We start from the raw sequence: 13305 nt of genomic DNA on the forward strand, positions 1-13305 counted from the left end.
TTGAGCTGTTCTTGACATAATATGGACTTGGTCTTTTCCCAAATAGGGCTATCTTCTGTATACCACCCCTACCTTGTCACAGCTTGACACCCTGGGCCTCAACCCCACCCTGTGCAACTTGGTCCTGGACTTCCTGACGGGCCGCCCCCAGGTGGTGAAGGTAGGAAACAATATCTCCACTCCGCTGATCCTCAACACTGGGGCCCCACAAGGGTGCAATCTCAGGCCTCTCCTGTACTCCCTGTTCACCCATGACTGCATGGCCATGCACGCCTCCAACTCAATCATCAAGTTTGCAGACGACACTAAAGTGGTAGGCTTGATTACCAACAATGAAGAGACAGCCTACATGGAGGAGGTGAGGGCCCTCGGAGTGTGATGTCAGGAAAATAACCTCTCCCTCAATGTCAGCAAAACAAAAAGATTATCGTGGACTTGTCACTGAAAACCCCACTAACTTTTACAGGTGAACAATTGAGAGCATCCTGTCGGGCTGTATCACCGCCTGGTACGGCGACTGCACCGCCAACAAATGCAGAGCTCTCCAGAGGGTGGTGCGGTCAGCACCACGCTTCACCGGGGGCAAACTACCTTCCCTCCAGGACACCTACAACACCCGATGTCACAGGAAGGCCAAAAAGATCATCAAGGACAACAACCACCCGAGCCACTGCCTGCTCACCCTGCTTACCGTCCAGAAGGCGAGGTCAGTACTGGTGCATCAGACCTGGGACAGAGATTGAAAAACAGCTTCTATCTTAAGGTCATCAGACTGTTAAACAGCCATCACTAACACAGAGAGGAGGGCTGCCTACCTACAGACTTGACATCATTGGCAACTTTAATAAATGGAACACTAGTCACTTTAATAATACCACTTTAAAAATGTTTACATCTCTCGCATTACTCATCTCATATGTATATACTGTATCCTTTACAATCTATTCTTTACTATCTATTGCATCTTAGCCGCTCGGTCACTGCTCATCCATATATTTTATACATACACCACCGTTCAACAGTTTGGGGTCACTTAGAATTGTCCTTGTTTTTGAAGGAAAAGCACATTTTTTGTTCATTAAAATAACATCAAATTGATCAGAAATACAGTGTAGACATTGTTAATGTTGTAAATGACTATTGTAGCTGGAAACGGCAGATTTTTAATGGAATATCTACATAGGCGTTCAGAGGCCCATTATCAGCAACCATCACTCCTATGTTCCAATGGCACGTTGTGTTAGCTAATCCAAGCTTATAATTTGAAGGCTAATTGATCATTAGAAAACTGCCAGCTTCATTAAATAGTACCCACAAAACACCAGTCTCAACGTCAACAGTGAAGAGGCGACACTGGGATGCTGGCCTTCTGGGCAGCGTTCCTCTCCCCAGTGTCTGGGTTATTTTGCCCATATTAATCTTATATTTTTCTTGGCCAGTCTGAGATATGGCTTTTTCTTTGCAACTCTGCCCAGAAGGCCAGCCTCCCGGAGTCGCCTCTTCACTGTTGACGTTGAGACTGGTGTTTTGCGGGTACTATTTAATGAAGCTGCCAGTTGAGAGCTTGTGAGGCATCTGTTTCTCAAACTAGACACTCTAATGTACTTGTCCTCTTGCTCAGTTGTGCACCGGGCCTCCGACTCCTCTTTCTATTCTGGTTAGGGCCAGTTTGCGCTGTTCTGTGAAGGGAGTAGTACACAGCGTTGTATGAGATCTTCAGTTTCTTGGCAATTTCTCACATGAAATAGCCTTCATTTCTCAGAACAAGAATAGACTGACGAGTTTCATTAGAAAGTTAATTGTTTCTGCCATTTTGAGCTTGTAATCAAACCAACAAATTCTGACGCTCCAGATACTCAACTAGTCTAAAGGAGGCCAGTTTTATTGCTTCTTTAATCAGAACAGCCGTTTTCAGTTGTGCTAACAGATTGCAAAAGGGTTTTCTAATGATCAATTAGCCTTTTAAAATGACAGACTTGGATTAGCTAACACAACCAGTCATTGGAACACAGGAGTGATGGTTGCTGATAATGGGCCTCTGTACGCCTATGTAGATATTCCATAAAAAATCTGCAGTTTCCAGCTACAATAGTAATTTACAACAAAACATTAACAATGTCTACACTGAATTTCGGATCAATTTGATGTTATTTTAATGGACAAAAAATGTGCTTTTCTTTCAGAAACAAGGACATTTCTAAGTGACGCCAAACCTTTGAACGGTAGTGTATATATTCTCATTGTCACGCCCTGGTCGAAGTATTTTGTGTTTTTCTTTATGTATTTGGTCAGGCCAGGGTGTGACATGGGTTTTTGTATGTGGTGTGTAACTTAGTGGGGTGTTCTAGGAGAGTCTATGGCTGTCTGAAGTGGTTCTCAATCAGAGGCAGGTGTTTATCGTTGTCTCTGATTGGGAACCATATTTAGGCAGCCATATTCTTTGGTTGTAATGTGGGTGATTGTCCTGAGTGTCTTGATGTCCTTGTTCGATGTTAGTTGACACAAGTATAGGCTGTTTTCGGTTTTCGTTTATTTGTTTTGTAGTGCATGTATTGATTCGTGTTACGTTGTTTAAATAAACATGGATCGCAATCGACACGCTGCAGTTTGGTCCGACTCCTTCACCATATGAAAACCGTGACACTCATCCCATTCCATTCCATACTAGATTGTGTGTATTAGGTTTTGTTGTGGAATTGTTAGATGTTATCTGTTAGATACTGCTGCACTGTCGGATCTAAAAGCATAATCATTTCACTACACTCACAACAACATCTGTAGCTTCTGTAGCTCAGTTGGTAGAGCATGGCGCTTGTAACGCCAGGGTAGTGGGTTCGATTCCCGGGACCACCCATACGTAGAATGTATGCACACATGACTGTAAGTCGCTTTGGATAAAAGCGTCTGCTAAATGGCATATATTATTATTATTATTATTATTATATTATTATCTGCTGATTTGACAACACAACTGATTGGCTCAAACGCATTACGAAGGAAATAAATTCCACAAATGAACTATTAACAAGGCACACCTGTTAATTGAAATGCATTCCAGGTGACTACCTCATGAAGCAGGTTGAGAGAATGCCAAGAGGGTGCAAAGCTGTCATCAAGGAAAAGGTTGGCTACTTTGAAAAATGTCAAATATAAAATATATTTTGATTTGTTTAACACTTTTTTTGGTTACTACATGATTCCATATGTGTTATTTCATAGTTTTAATGTCTTCACTATTATTCTACAATGTAGAAAATAGTCAAAATAAAGAAACATGCTTGAATGAGTAGGTGTGTCCAACCGTTTGACTGGTGCTGGGTACAACTCATTACAGGCCAACTCATACATTTACCTACAATACAGTGAGTGTGCGCCCGGAGATAGGAAGGTTGGACGTTTGATCCCCGGGCGAGGCATACTCCTTGGCACTCAGCATTAAGGAAATAGATTGGGAGTAAGTCCCTGAGACACGTAGACGAGCGTCCTATCCAGGGGGTGTACTTGTACATCAAGCTGCCTCACGCTACAGAAACAGGAGATAGGCTCCTGATGCTATGGGCCGTTCCTCACACAAGTTGCATACTGTACTTGGTACTTTTGTGAACGCCAGTAAGAAACATGAAGATCCATTCTATAAAGAATTCTGACATCTGAACATAAATAAGAATACATTAACATTTTGACTAGGTTAACCAGACTAGGTTTACCAGACTTGGTTTACCAGACTAGGTTTACCAGACTAGGTTTAACCAGACTAGGTTTACCAGACTTGGTTTACCAGACTTGGTTTACCAGACTAGGTTTACCAGACTAGGTTTAACCAGACTAGGTTTACCAGACTAGGTCTAACCAGACTAGGTTTACCAGACTAGGTTTAACCAGACTAGGTTTACCAGACTAGGTTTAACCAGACTAGGTTTACCAGACTAGGTTTAACCAGACTAGGTTTACCAGACTAGGTTTAACCAGACTAGGTTTACCAGACTAGGTTTAACCAGACTAGGTTTACCAGACTAGGTTTAACCAGACTAGGTTTACCAGACTAGGTTTACCAGACTTGGTTTACCAGACTAGGTTTACCAGACTAGGTTTAACCAGACTAGGTTTACCAGACTAGGTCTAACCAGACTAGGTTTACCAGACTAGGTTTAACCAGACTAGGTTTACCAGACTAGGTTTAACCAGACTAGGTTTACCAGACTAGGTTTAACCAGACTAGGTTTACCAGACTAGGTTTAACCAGACTAGGTTTACCAGACTAGGTTTACCAGACTAGGTTTAACCAGACTAGATTTAACCAGACTAGGTTTAACCAGACTAGGTTTACCAGACTCGGTTTAACCAGACTAGGTTTACCAGCCTAGGTTTAACCAGACTAGGTTTACCAGACTAGGTTTAACCAAACCAAGTTTACCAGACTAGGTTTAACCAGACTAGGCTTAACCAGACTAGGTTTACCAGACTAGGTTTACCAGACTAGGTTTAACCAGACTAGGTTTAACCAGACTAGGTTTACCAGACTAGGTTTAACCAGACTAGGTTACCAGACTAGGTTTACCAGACTAGGTTTACCAGACTAGGTTTAACCAGACTAGGTTTACCAGACAGTTTAACCAGACTAGGTTTAACCAGACTAGGTTTACTAGTCTGCCCTTGATAACCAGACGTTGGTGATTTGACAGAGTAGCCTGTTTCATTCCAGCTGTGTGTTTTAAGCTTCCAGTGTGATGGTGATTTCAACCAGACTAGCGTTTACTCTGTATGAACAAAAGTCTGATCCCTTGATGAAGAAAGCGTTGGTGGTTTGTGTGGAGTGTGCCTGTGATGATCATTCCTGCTGTGTGTTTTAGCTTCTCAGTGTGATGGTGATTCACATCATCAAGCCTGAAGTGTGTGTGATCCAGGTGTGTGTGTGTGTGTGTGTGTGTGTGTGTGTGTGTGTGTTGTGTGTGTGTGTGTGTGATCTGTGTGTGTGTGTGTGTGTGTGTGTGTGTGTGTGTGTGTGTGTGTGTGTGTGTGTGTGTGTGTGTGTGTGTGTGTGTGTGTGTGTGTGTGTGTGTGTGTGTGTGTGTGTGACATCTACCCCCGGGGCCTGTCCCTGTCAGTGTGTTTGATTTCCTGTCTGTCAAACTCAACATCTTGGCACTCCACTTCCTGTAGTCAGCCCTCCGACAGAGATGCTCATTCTAGGGCTGGCCGTTTCCATGGTATATCAAGGCTTTCTCGCTTTCTCTCTCTGTCCCTCTGTCACTCTCTTTCTCTCTTTCTCACCCTCCTCCTCCATTCTCTCTCTTTCACACTCTCTCCCAAGCCGTCTTACTTGTGTAAAATGTATCTCCCTCTCATCTCTCTCATTCTCTCTTTATGCTTCCGTTTTTTCGTAACCCATAGTGAAGATGATTTTCATAACCCAGAGTGAAGATAATTCTGTTCTCTTTTCGTAACCCATAGTGAAGATAATTCATTCTGTTCTCTTTTCGTAACCCAGAGTGAAGATAATTCATTCTGTTCTCTTTTCGTAACCCATAGTGAAGATGATTCATTCTGTTCTCTTTTCGTAACCCATAGTGAAGATAATTCATTCTGTTCTCTTTTCGTAACCCAGAGTGAAGATAATTCATTATGTTCTCTTTTCGTAACCCATAGTGAAGATAATTCATTCTGTTCTCTTTTCGTAACCCAGAGTGAAGATGATTCATTCTGTTCTCTTTTCGTAACCCAGAGTGAAGATAATTCATTATGTTCTCTTTTCGTAACCCATAGTGAAGATAATTCATTATGTTCTCTTTTCATAACCCATAGTGAAGATGATTCATTCTGTTCTCTATTCATAACCCATAGTGAAGATGATTCATTCTGTTCTCTTTTCGTAACCCATAGTGAAGATGATTCATTCTGTTCTCTTTTCATAACCCATAGTGAAGATGATTCATTCTGTTCTTTTTTCGTAACCCAGAGTGAAGATGATTCATTCTGTTCTTTTTCGTAACCCATAGTGAAGATTCTGATTCATAACCCATAGTGAAGATGATTTATTCTGTTCTCATTCATAACCCATAGTAAGATGATTTATTCTGTTCTATTTCATAACTCCATAGTGAAGATGATTTATTCTGTTCTCTATTCATAATCCATAGTGAAGATGATTCATTCTGTTCTCTATTCATAATCCATAGTGAAGATGATTCATTCTGTTCTCTATTCATAACCATATGAAGTGATTCAGATTCATTCTGTTCTCTATTCATAACCCATAGTGAAGATGATTCATTCTGTTCTCTATTCATAACCCATAGTGAAGATGATTCATTCTGTTCTCTATTCATAATCCATTGAAGATGATTCAATCTGTTCTCTTTTCATAACCCAAGGAAGATGATTCATTCTGTTCTCTATTCAAACCCATAGTGAAGATGATTCATTCTGTTCTCTTTTCATAACCCATAGTGAAGATGATTCATTCTGTTCTCTATTCATAATCCATAGTGAAGATGATTCATTGTTCTCTATTCATAACCCATAGTGAAGGATCATTCTGTTTCTATTCATAATCCATAGTGAAGATGATTCAATCTGTTCTCTTTTCTAATTAGTGAAGATGATTCATTCTGTTCTCTTTTCATAACCCATAGTGAAGATGATTCATTCTGTTCTCTATTCATAATCCATAGTGAAGATGATTCAATCTGTTCTCTTTTGTAACCCATAGTGAAGATGATTCATTCTGTTCTGTTGTTTAATTAAACATTATCTGGTAAGTGTCCAGTTATTTCTAACTCTCATCTAGAGCCAAGCACACACACACCCCTCACGCACTCTCCACTACCCTCAGACGAGATGGACACCCACACACAGAGACACACAGAAAGGTTACAGGCGGGCATGCAACTCAGCAGGGGCTCAACTCCATTGGCCAGCTCGGAGGTCCTGGGTGGACAAAAGCTGCCCATACTAAGCATTGTTTTGTTTTGAGCTGCCCTCCCAGCTGGCCATTCCCATTCCACCAATGAACCAGTGACAGGATATTCTACAGGATCAATGTGACCCCCATCTTGGTTCTGCTTCAATTAAAATCCAAGTTGTCTCAACTAGGTTGTTTCAATTAGCAATGAACAGCTGGTGTTTGTGACGTGTGGTCTGGTGTTCCTGTCTTTCTCTGTGGGCACTCAAACACAGCATGCACAGGCAGAGACAGAGACACTACCCTCAGAGAGGACAGACACACAGAGACACACAGAAAGGTTACAGGAGGCAGCAGACTCAGCAGGGCTCAACCATTGGCCAGAGGAGGTCCTGGGTGGGAGTGTTGAGCGCTGACCTCATTTGATTGGCTGCCCTCCCAGCTGGCCTCCCATCCACCACTGCACCATAGCCAATCAGACAGAGAGAGAGGTTGGAGACAATAGTCCAACTGTCTCAACTACTGCTTCAAGCAATAACATGTACTCTGAGGTCTGGGAAGTCTTCGTACTCAAACACACATGCACAGAGAGAGAGAGAGAGAGAGAGAGAGAGAGAGAGACAGAGAGAGAGAGAGAGAGAGAGAGAGAGAGTTTTGAGTTTTAAATACTCTTTATTGGGTCTGGGGGCCCACCACACAATAAAAACTCATACAAAACCACAGTTACACATCAATTAAAAACACAACTCCAATTCCTCCTCCACAGTAACTACACACAACAGCCTCTGAATACCCCATATACTCAAAAACAGATCGATATTGTTGACAAGTTTATAATATGCAAACTCAACCCTTAGTCTCGCTGCCAACATTCCCTCCAGCATTCCCACCACATCCACAGACCCCTGTCCCCGAATACTGTTCTTTCGGGTCTTCCATATCGCTAATTTTGCTGCCCTAACAGAAAATTAAGCAACACAACTACACCCTTTTGACTGAACCTGTACTTTGGCCCAAATATATACAGTTGGGAAGAGAAAACCTCTCCCAACGTTGAGAACCAATCAGTGATCAGTTGAATCATCCCAACCAACCTGGGACACAGTAAAAACAGATGTGGCAGAGATTCAGACTCAGCACAGAATGGACACCCCTCCCCAACAGTAGGGTCCAGGTGTACCAGATGCATGTTAGTGGCTATAGCTCCATGTATTATCCTCCATTGGAGGTCAGCTGTCCTCTTATCAATAGGCAGTTTATATAATGATCGCCAACAGCCTTTTGGAGAGGCACCTGGACCAAGCACATCCGCCCACCTCGTCAATTTTACCCCTTCCAGGGAAGAGGCATGGGACACCTTTACACATGTTCTGTACATGGCCTTCTTTCCCACCTCCTTGAACTCCCCCAGCTCCGGGGTATCGAAGGAAAGCAGCATCCCCACGTCCTCTTCAAATGCCCCTATCGCAGCACTAACAATCAGTGCAGGGAACATATAATCCAGACCCTCCTTCCACCGATCAGAATTGGAAGTGTCAGTCACATACTGCAGATGAGGCACTGGCAACGAGTCGCAGACCTCATCGACGACCTTCCTCAGTAGGCGAGATGATCGGATCCCCGCTCTTTCTCCCAGCTCCTCCAACGATCTGCTCCTGCTCCGCATCAGATGACCCAGCTTGGTACACCCCACGCCTAACAGGCATGAACGTAGGCTAGCTGAACCCAGAACACGGGACTGGATGGCAGTGTTGTGAAAAAGAGGCTCTTCAAAAAGCCACATCCCTGGTGGCGTGCAGGCCTTACGGGACTTGACAAAGACTCTCCAAGCCTGCATAACAGACTCATAAAATGGAGTCAGGCCAGTCAAATCACCCCCCTCCAGCTTTAAGAGGAAAAGATGCTTGTCTAAGCCCAAACAGCCCGCTCTCCTCATCAATGTGTAGGCTGTTTCAGCCCAGCTCGAACAGTTTCTGTACAACAATCTCTGGGCTGCTTGGAGCCGGAAAGCCATGATCCTAGAAGAAATGTCCACCAGGCCTTGCCCACCCTCGTGCAGTGGCAGGTACAGGGCTGCAGCTTTGATCCAGTGTTGTCCAGACCAGAAGAAATTGACAAGGGTCCTCTGAAGCTCTTGTATCAGACCCTTTGGTGGCTGCAAAATCATTAGCCTGTGCCACAGGGTAGAGGCAGCAAGATTATTAGCTACCAGGACCCTTCCCTATAAGACAGCTGGGGTAGCAACCATTTCCATCTTGACAGTCTGGCACACACTTTCTCCAATACACCCTCCCAGTTCTTTTCTGAAAGACATCAGAGCCTAGAAAAACCCCCAAAGTCTTCATCCCATCTCTGCCCCACTGAAGCCCCCTGGTAACCTTGGAGTGGACCCCGTTTGAAGCCGACCTGCCCACAGCGCTTCACTCTTTCCCCAATTGACTCTAGCTGAGGAGGCCCCCTCATACACCTTTAAAGTGTTTGAGAGAACCTTAACATCCTCACCCCTGTAATAAAAACTATCACGTCATCTGCATACGCAGAGAGTGCTATCGTGGGACCCTTCATTACACCTGGCACAGAGAAACCAGTAAGCTTCGCTCTTAAAAAACAAAGCATTGGTTCAATCGCCAGACTATATAACTGCCCTGAAATTGGGCATCCCTGCCTGATGCCCCTTTGGACAGGGATGGGGCAACTTAAACCACCACCCACCTTCACCATACACGAGGCTCCAGCATACAGTAAATTCACCCATGACAGAAAAACATCCCCAAACCCAAAGGCTTTCATTGTTTTAAACAAGTACTGGTGGTCCACACGATCAAAAGCCTTCTCCTGATCTAACGAAAGTAAACCCACATTTACATCAGACAGTTTACAAATGTCTAAAACATCTCTTATTATAAACAAGTTGTCAACAATAGAGCGATCAGGTACACAGTAAGACTGGTCCTTGTGGATCAACAGTCCCAGATACTCTTTCAACCTGTTTGAGAGACATTTAGAAACAATTTTGTATTCTGCGCACAGCAAAGCAACAGGTCTCCAATTTTTTATGAGAGCCAAATCCCCCTTTTTTGGCAACAGTGAAAGCACCGCACGTTGACAGGATACAGGAAGAGAACCCTCATGAAAAGATTCACACAGCACTTCATAAAAATCCTCCCCAATAGACCCCCAAAAGTGCTTATAGAACTCAGATGGTAAACCATCGATGCCAGGGGCTCGGCCTGATGAGAGCTGCATAACTGCTGTGGACAGCTCCTGCAGTGTAATGTCAGCATCAATACGACTCTCTGCTCAGGTCCCAATTGAGGAAGACCATGTAACAACTGTTCAGTACACAGAGAGTCACAATCCTCCGCCTTATAGAGGACAGAGTAGAAATCCACGGCATGTTGACGCATTTCACTGTCATCCGTGGTCACCTTCCCATCAGGGAGACGAAGGCAGACCATCTGTTTACGTTGTAACGTCGACTGTCGAGTTAAAAAAAAAAAAAAGCACTGGGAGCATCCATATCCTTGAGGGAAGCGAAACGAGACCTAATCAAGGCACCCTTCACTCTTTCATGCAGAAACGACCTCAGTTCATGTCTCTTGTCCTGTAAGTTCATGACTAGTCCAGGGTCGTTCTGGTGAGCAGCTTCAATTCAATAGACTTGATATCCTGTTCAAGGGCCTTGATAGTCTCTTTAACTTCAGTTTGAGACAGAGCAGTATACTGTTGACAAAAAACTCGTATTTGGGCCTTCCCAACCTCCCACCATTGTCTCAAGGACTCAAAATTCCCCTTTATAACCCTCCATTTTTCCCAAAACAACACAAACCTGTCACAAAACATGACATCATGTAACAATTTAACATTAAAATACCAGTAAGGTGATGACCTTCGTGGACAGGACATGTGAATATCAACAGAAACAACATGATGATCAGAAAATCCCACAGGAGTAATGGCACACCTTCCAACCCTACTACAGTATTGCTCAGATACATACAACCTGTCTAACCTTGCTGCACTGACACGACCTTCATTAATTTTTAGCCATGTGTACTGCCTAACTTTTGCATTCCTTACTCTCCACACATCAGAAAGCTCAAACTCATTTAATAGGCCAGACAGGCAAGTGGCTGACCGCAGGTGAGGTTCTTCAGCGGTGCGATCAACAGTAAAATCCACTGTACAATTCCAGTCACCCCTAAAACCATACACCCCTCTTGATCACACTGTCTTAAGGTTTCCTTTATCTGATCAAAAACAGCAATACGCTCTGTACCCTCATTAGGAGCATAAACATTCAAAAAAACAAACAAAAACCCCATAACATCCACCTTGACCAATAAAGCCCGACCCTTGACAATCTCTGTTGTAGATACCACAGTCACCCCTAAGCCTGAGGAAAACAAGATTGCCACCCCAGTACTGAAATTAGTACCATGACTGAGTACATGCTGCCCCTCCCACCACAAACCCCAGTCAACCTCATTTTCCTCATCACTATGTGTCTCCTGTAGGAAAACTACATTAAGCCTTTTCTGTTTTATTACTTCTAAAACCCAAGCCCTCTTATTCCTGTCCCTTCCCCCATTAATATTAAGAGAACCTACCCTTAGTACTTCCATATAGAAAAGAGAAAAGAAAAGCAGAAGAGCCCACAGAGAAACCAACAAGAAAAAAGACACCCTATGAGGCATGATCATCATCATTATTCTTTTTTCTTCTCTTAACCTGAACACGTTTCCCACCACCTTTTGCTGCTGCAACAGCAGTAATAAATTTCCTCAAGCGAAACCGCTTCTTCTCACTCAGCTGGTCTAACCCCACCATCTTCTGTAACATCACAGCTGACCTCACAAACTTATCAACATCAAAATAATCTGCCAATTTGACAGATTTCCCAAAAGTCTGATCCAGAAACTCATTTACCTCCTCTAGATCATAAACTGAGTCCTCGCCATCAGCTGTCATATCTAACGAGATATCCATATCCTTCTCTTGATCCTCCTCAGCTGAGACCACAGACAACTGACTCCCTCTACCTCATCCCTTTCAACACTCCCCACTTGCACCTCATCACTCGTACCAAGCATCTCCTCCACTACCTGGGAGACTAGCCCCACCTGAACATCACTACTCATAGTGGGCATCTCCTCCATTAACTGGGAGCCTAGCTCCACATGAACCCCAGCACTCGTAGTGGGAATCTCCTCCACTACCTGAGAGCTTAGCTCCACATGAAAACCCTCTTGTACCTCATTACTCATAATGGACAACTCCTCCACTACCTGGGAGCCTAGCTCTACATGAACCCCAGCACTCGTAGTGGGCATCTCCTCCACTCCCTGGGAGCCTAGCTCCACATGAACCCCCTCCTTTACCCCAGCACTCATACTGGGCACCTGCTCACCAGTCTGAGGAACTGGCTCTTCAGATACATCCTTACCTTCTACAACAATATTTTTCTGCTGCATAACATTACCTTCTAATACAAGTTGCAACCCCGTGCCCTCAACAAGGATAACTTGTTCCTCAGCAACAGGTGCTTGTGGCTGCTCTACCGCTGTCAGCTCACCTCTCCCTACATCAGCGGGCCCAGGCGTTACGATAACCACCTGTGCCCCTCCCTCTGCCTTCTCCCTTTTCGGGCAAGCATGTCGCTTATGACCAAACTCTCCACACTCAAAACACCGTTGATTACCCGTACTAGCATAAACCATATACAATCTGTTGTCATACTTGATTTTAAACGATAACTCTAAAGTCTGCTCCGGTGAGTCCAAAAACATAAACACCTGTCGCCGAAATGACATTACCTGTTTCAACGCCGGGTGTTTGCAACCCAACGGGACAACCTTAATTGAACTGGCGAACTTCCCAAAGCGCAATAACTCGCGCTCCAATAGCTCATTTGGAATAAACGGTGGTACATTTGAAATCGTTACCCTTGTTGACGGGGAAAAAAGCGGCGTAACTTGAATAAACATTCCTTTAAAAGTACACCATGCTCAACCATACGATCTACCAGACACTCTTCTTTAAGAAATACCACCACAGCTTTATTCATCCGAGATGCATAAGCGATATTCTCATTTCCTACCTTCTCTCCTACGGCGACCAGAAACTCCTCCACCGTGACAGCAGCTTCAGTAACACACCTAAAGCCATGCCGAAGTGACAGGGACGGCATCCCCATTCGGGCTGCCATCCCCGCCAAAATCTGGGTAATTCTGATACGCAAAACAAAATACTTAATTCTACCACACAAAAAAAATAATAACGTTAATCATGCACCAAGAAATAGAAAACCGAAAGAAAGTTGTGAATATCTAACTCTCCACAACACACGCACTCCTTCACTCAAACAATTCCCAGCATGCACCAATCACTCCCAGCATGCAGAG

The 13305-nt window shown here is 43.8% G+C and overlaps 1 protein-coding gene across 1 annotated transcript in view; it reads right to left on the reverse strand.

Moving 5' to 3' along the window:
- LOC127925704 (uncharacterized) overlaps positions 1-13109 on the reverse strand; it is a 29260-nt gene extending 16151 nt beyond the window's left edge. Inside the window, exons 1-2 of the mRNA XM_052510753.1 lie at positions 13002-13109; positions 8218-8411 (exon numbers count right to left, since the gene is read on the reverse strand). Coding sequence (XP_052366713.1) covers positions 8218-8411; positions 13002-13109 — 302 coding nt within the window. The remainder of the gene's footprint in view (positions 1-8217; positions 8412-13001) is intronic.
- Between the last annotated feature and the right edge of the window lie 196 nt (positions 13110-13305).

Source organism: Oncorhynchus keta, unplaced genomic scaffold (assembly GCF_023373465.1).
Source record: "Oncorhynchus keta strain PuntledgeMale-10-30-2019 unplaced genomic scaffold, Oket_V2 Un_contig_6113_pilon_pilon, whole genome shotgun sequence".
Classification (NCBI taxonomy): domain Eukaryota; kingdom Metazoa; phylum Chordata; class Actinopteri; order Salmoniformes; family Salmonidae; genus Oncorhynchus; species Oncorhynchus keta.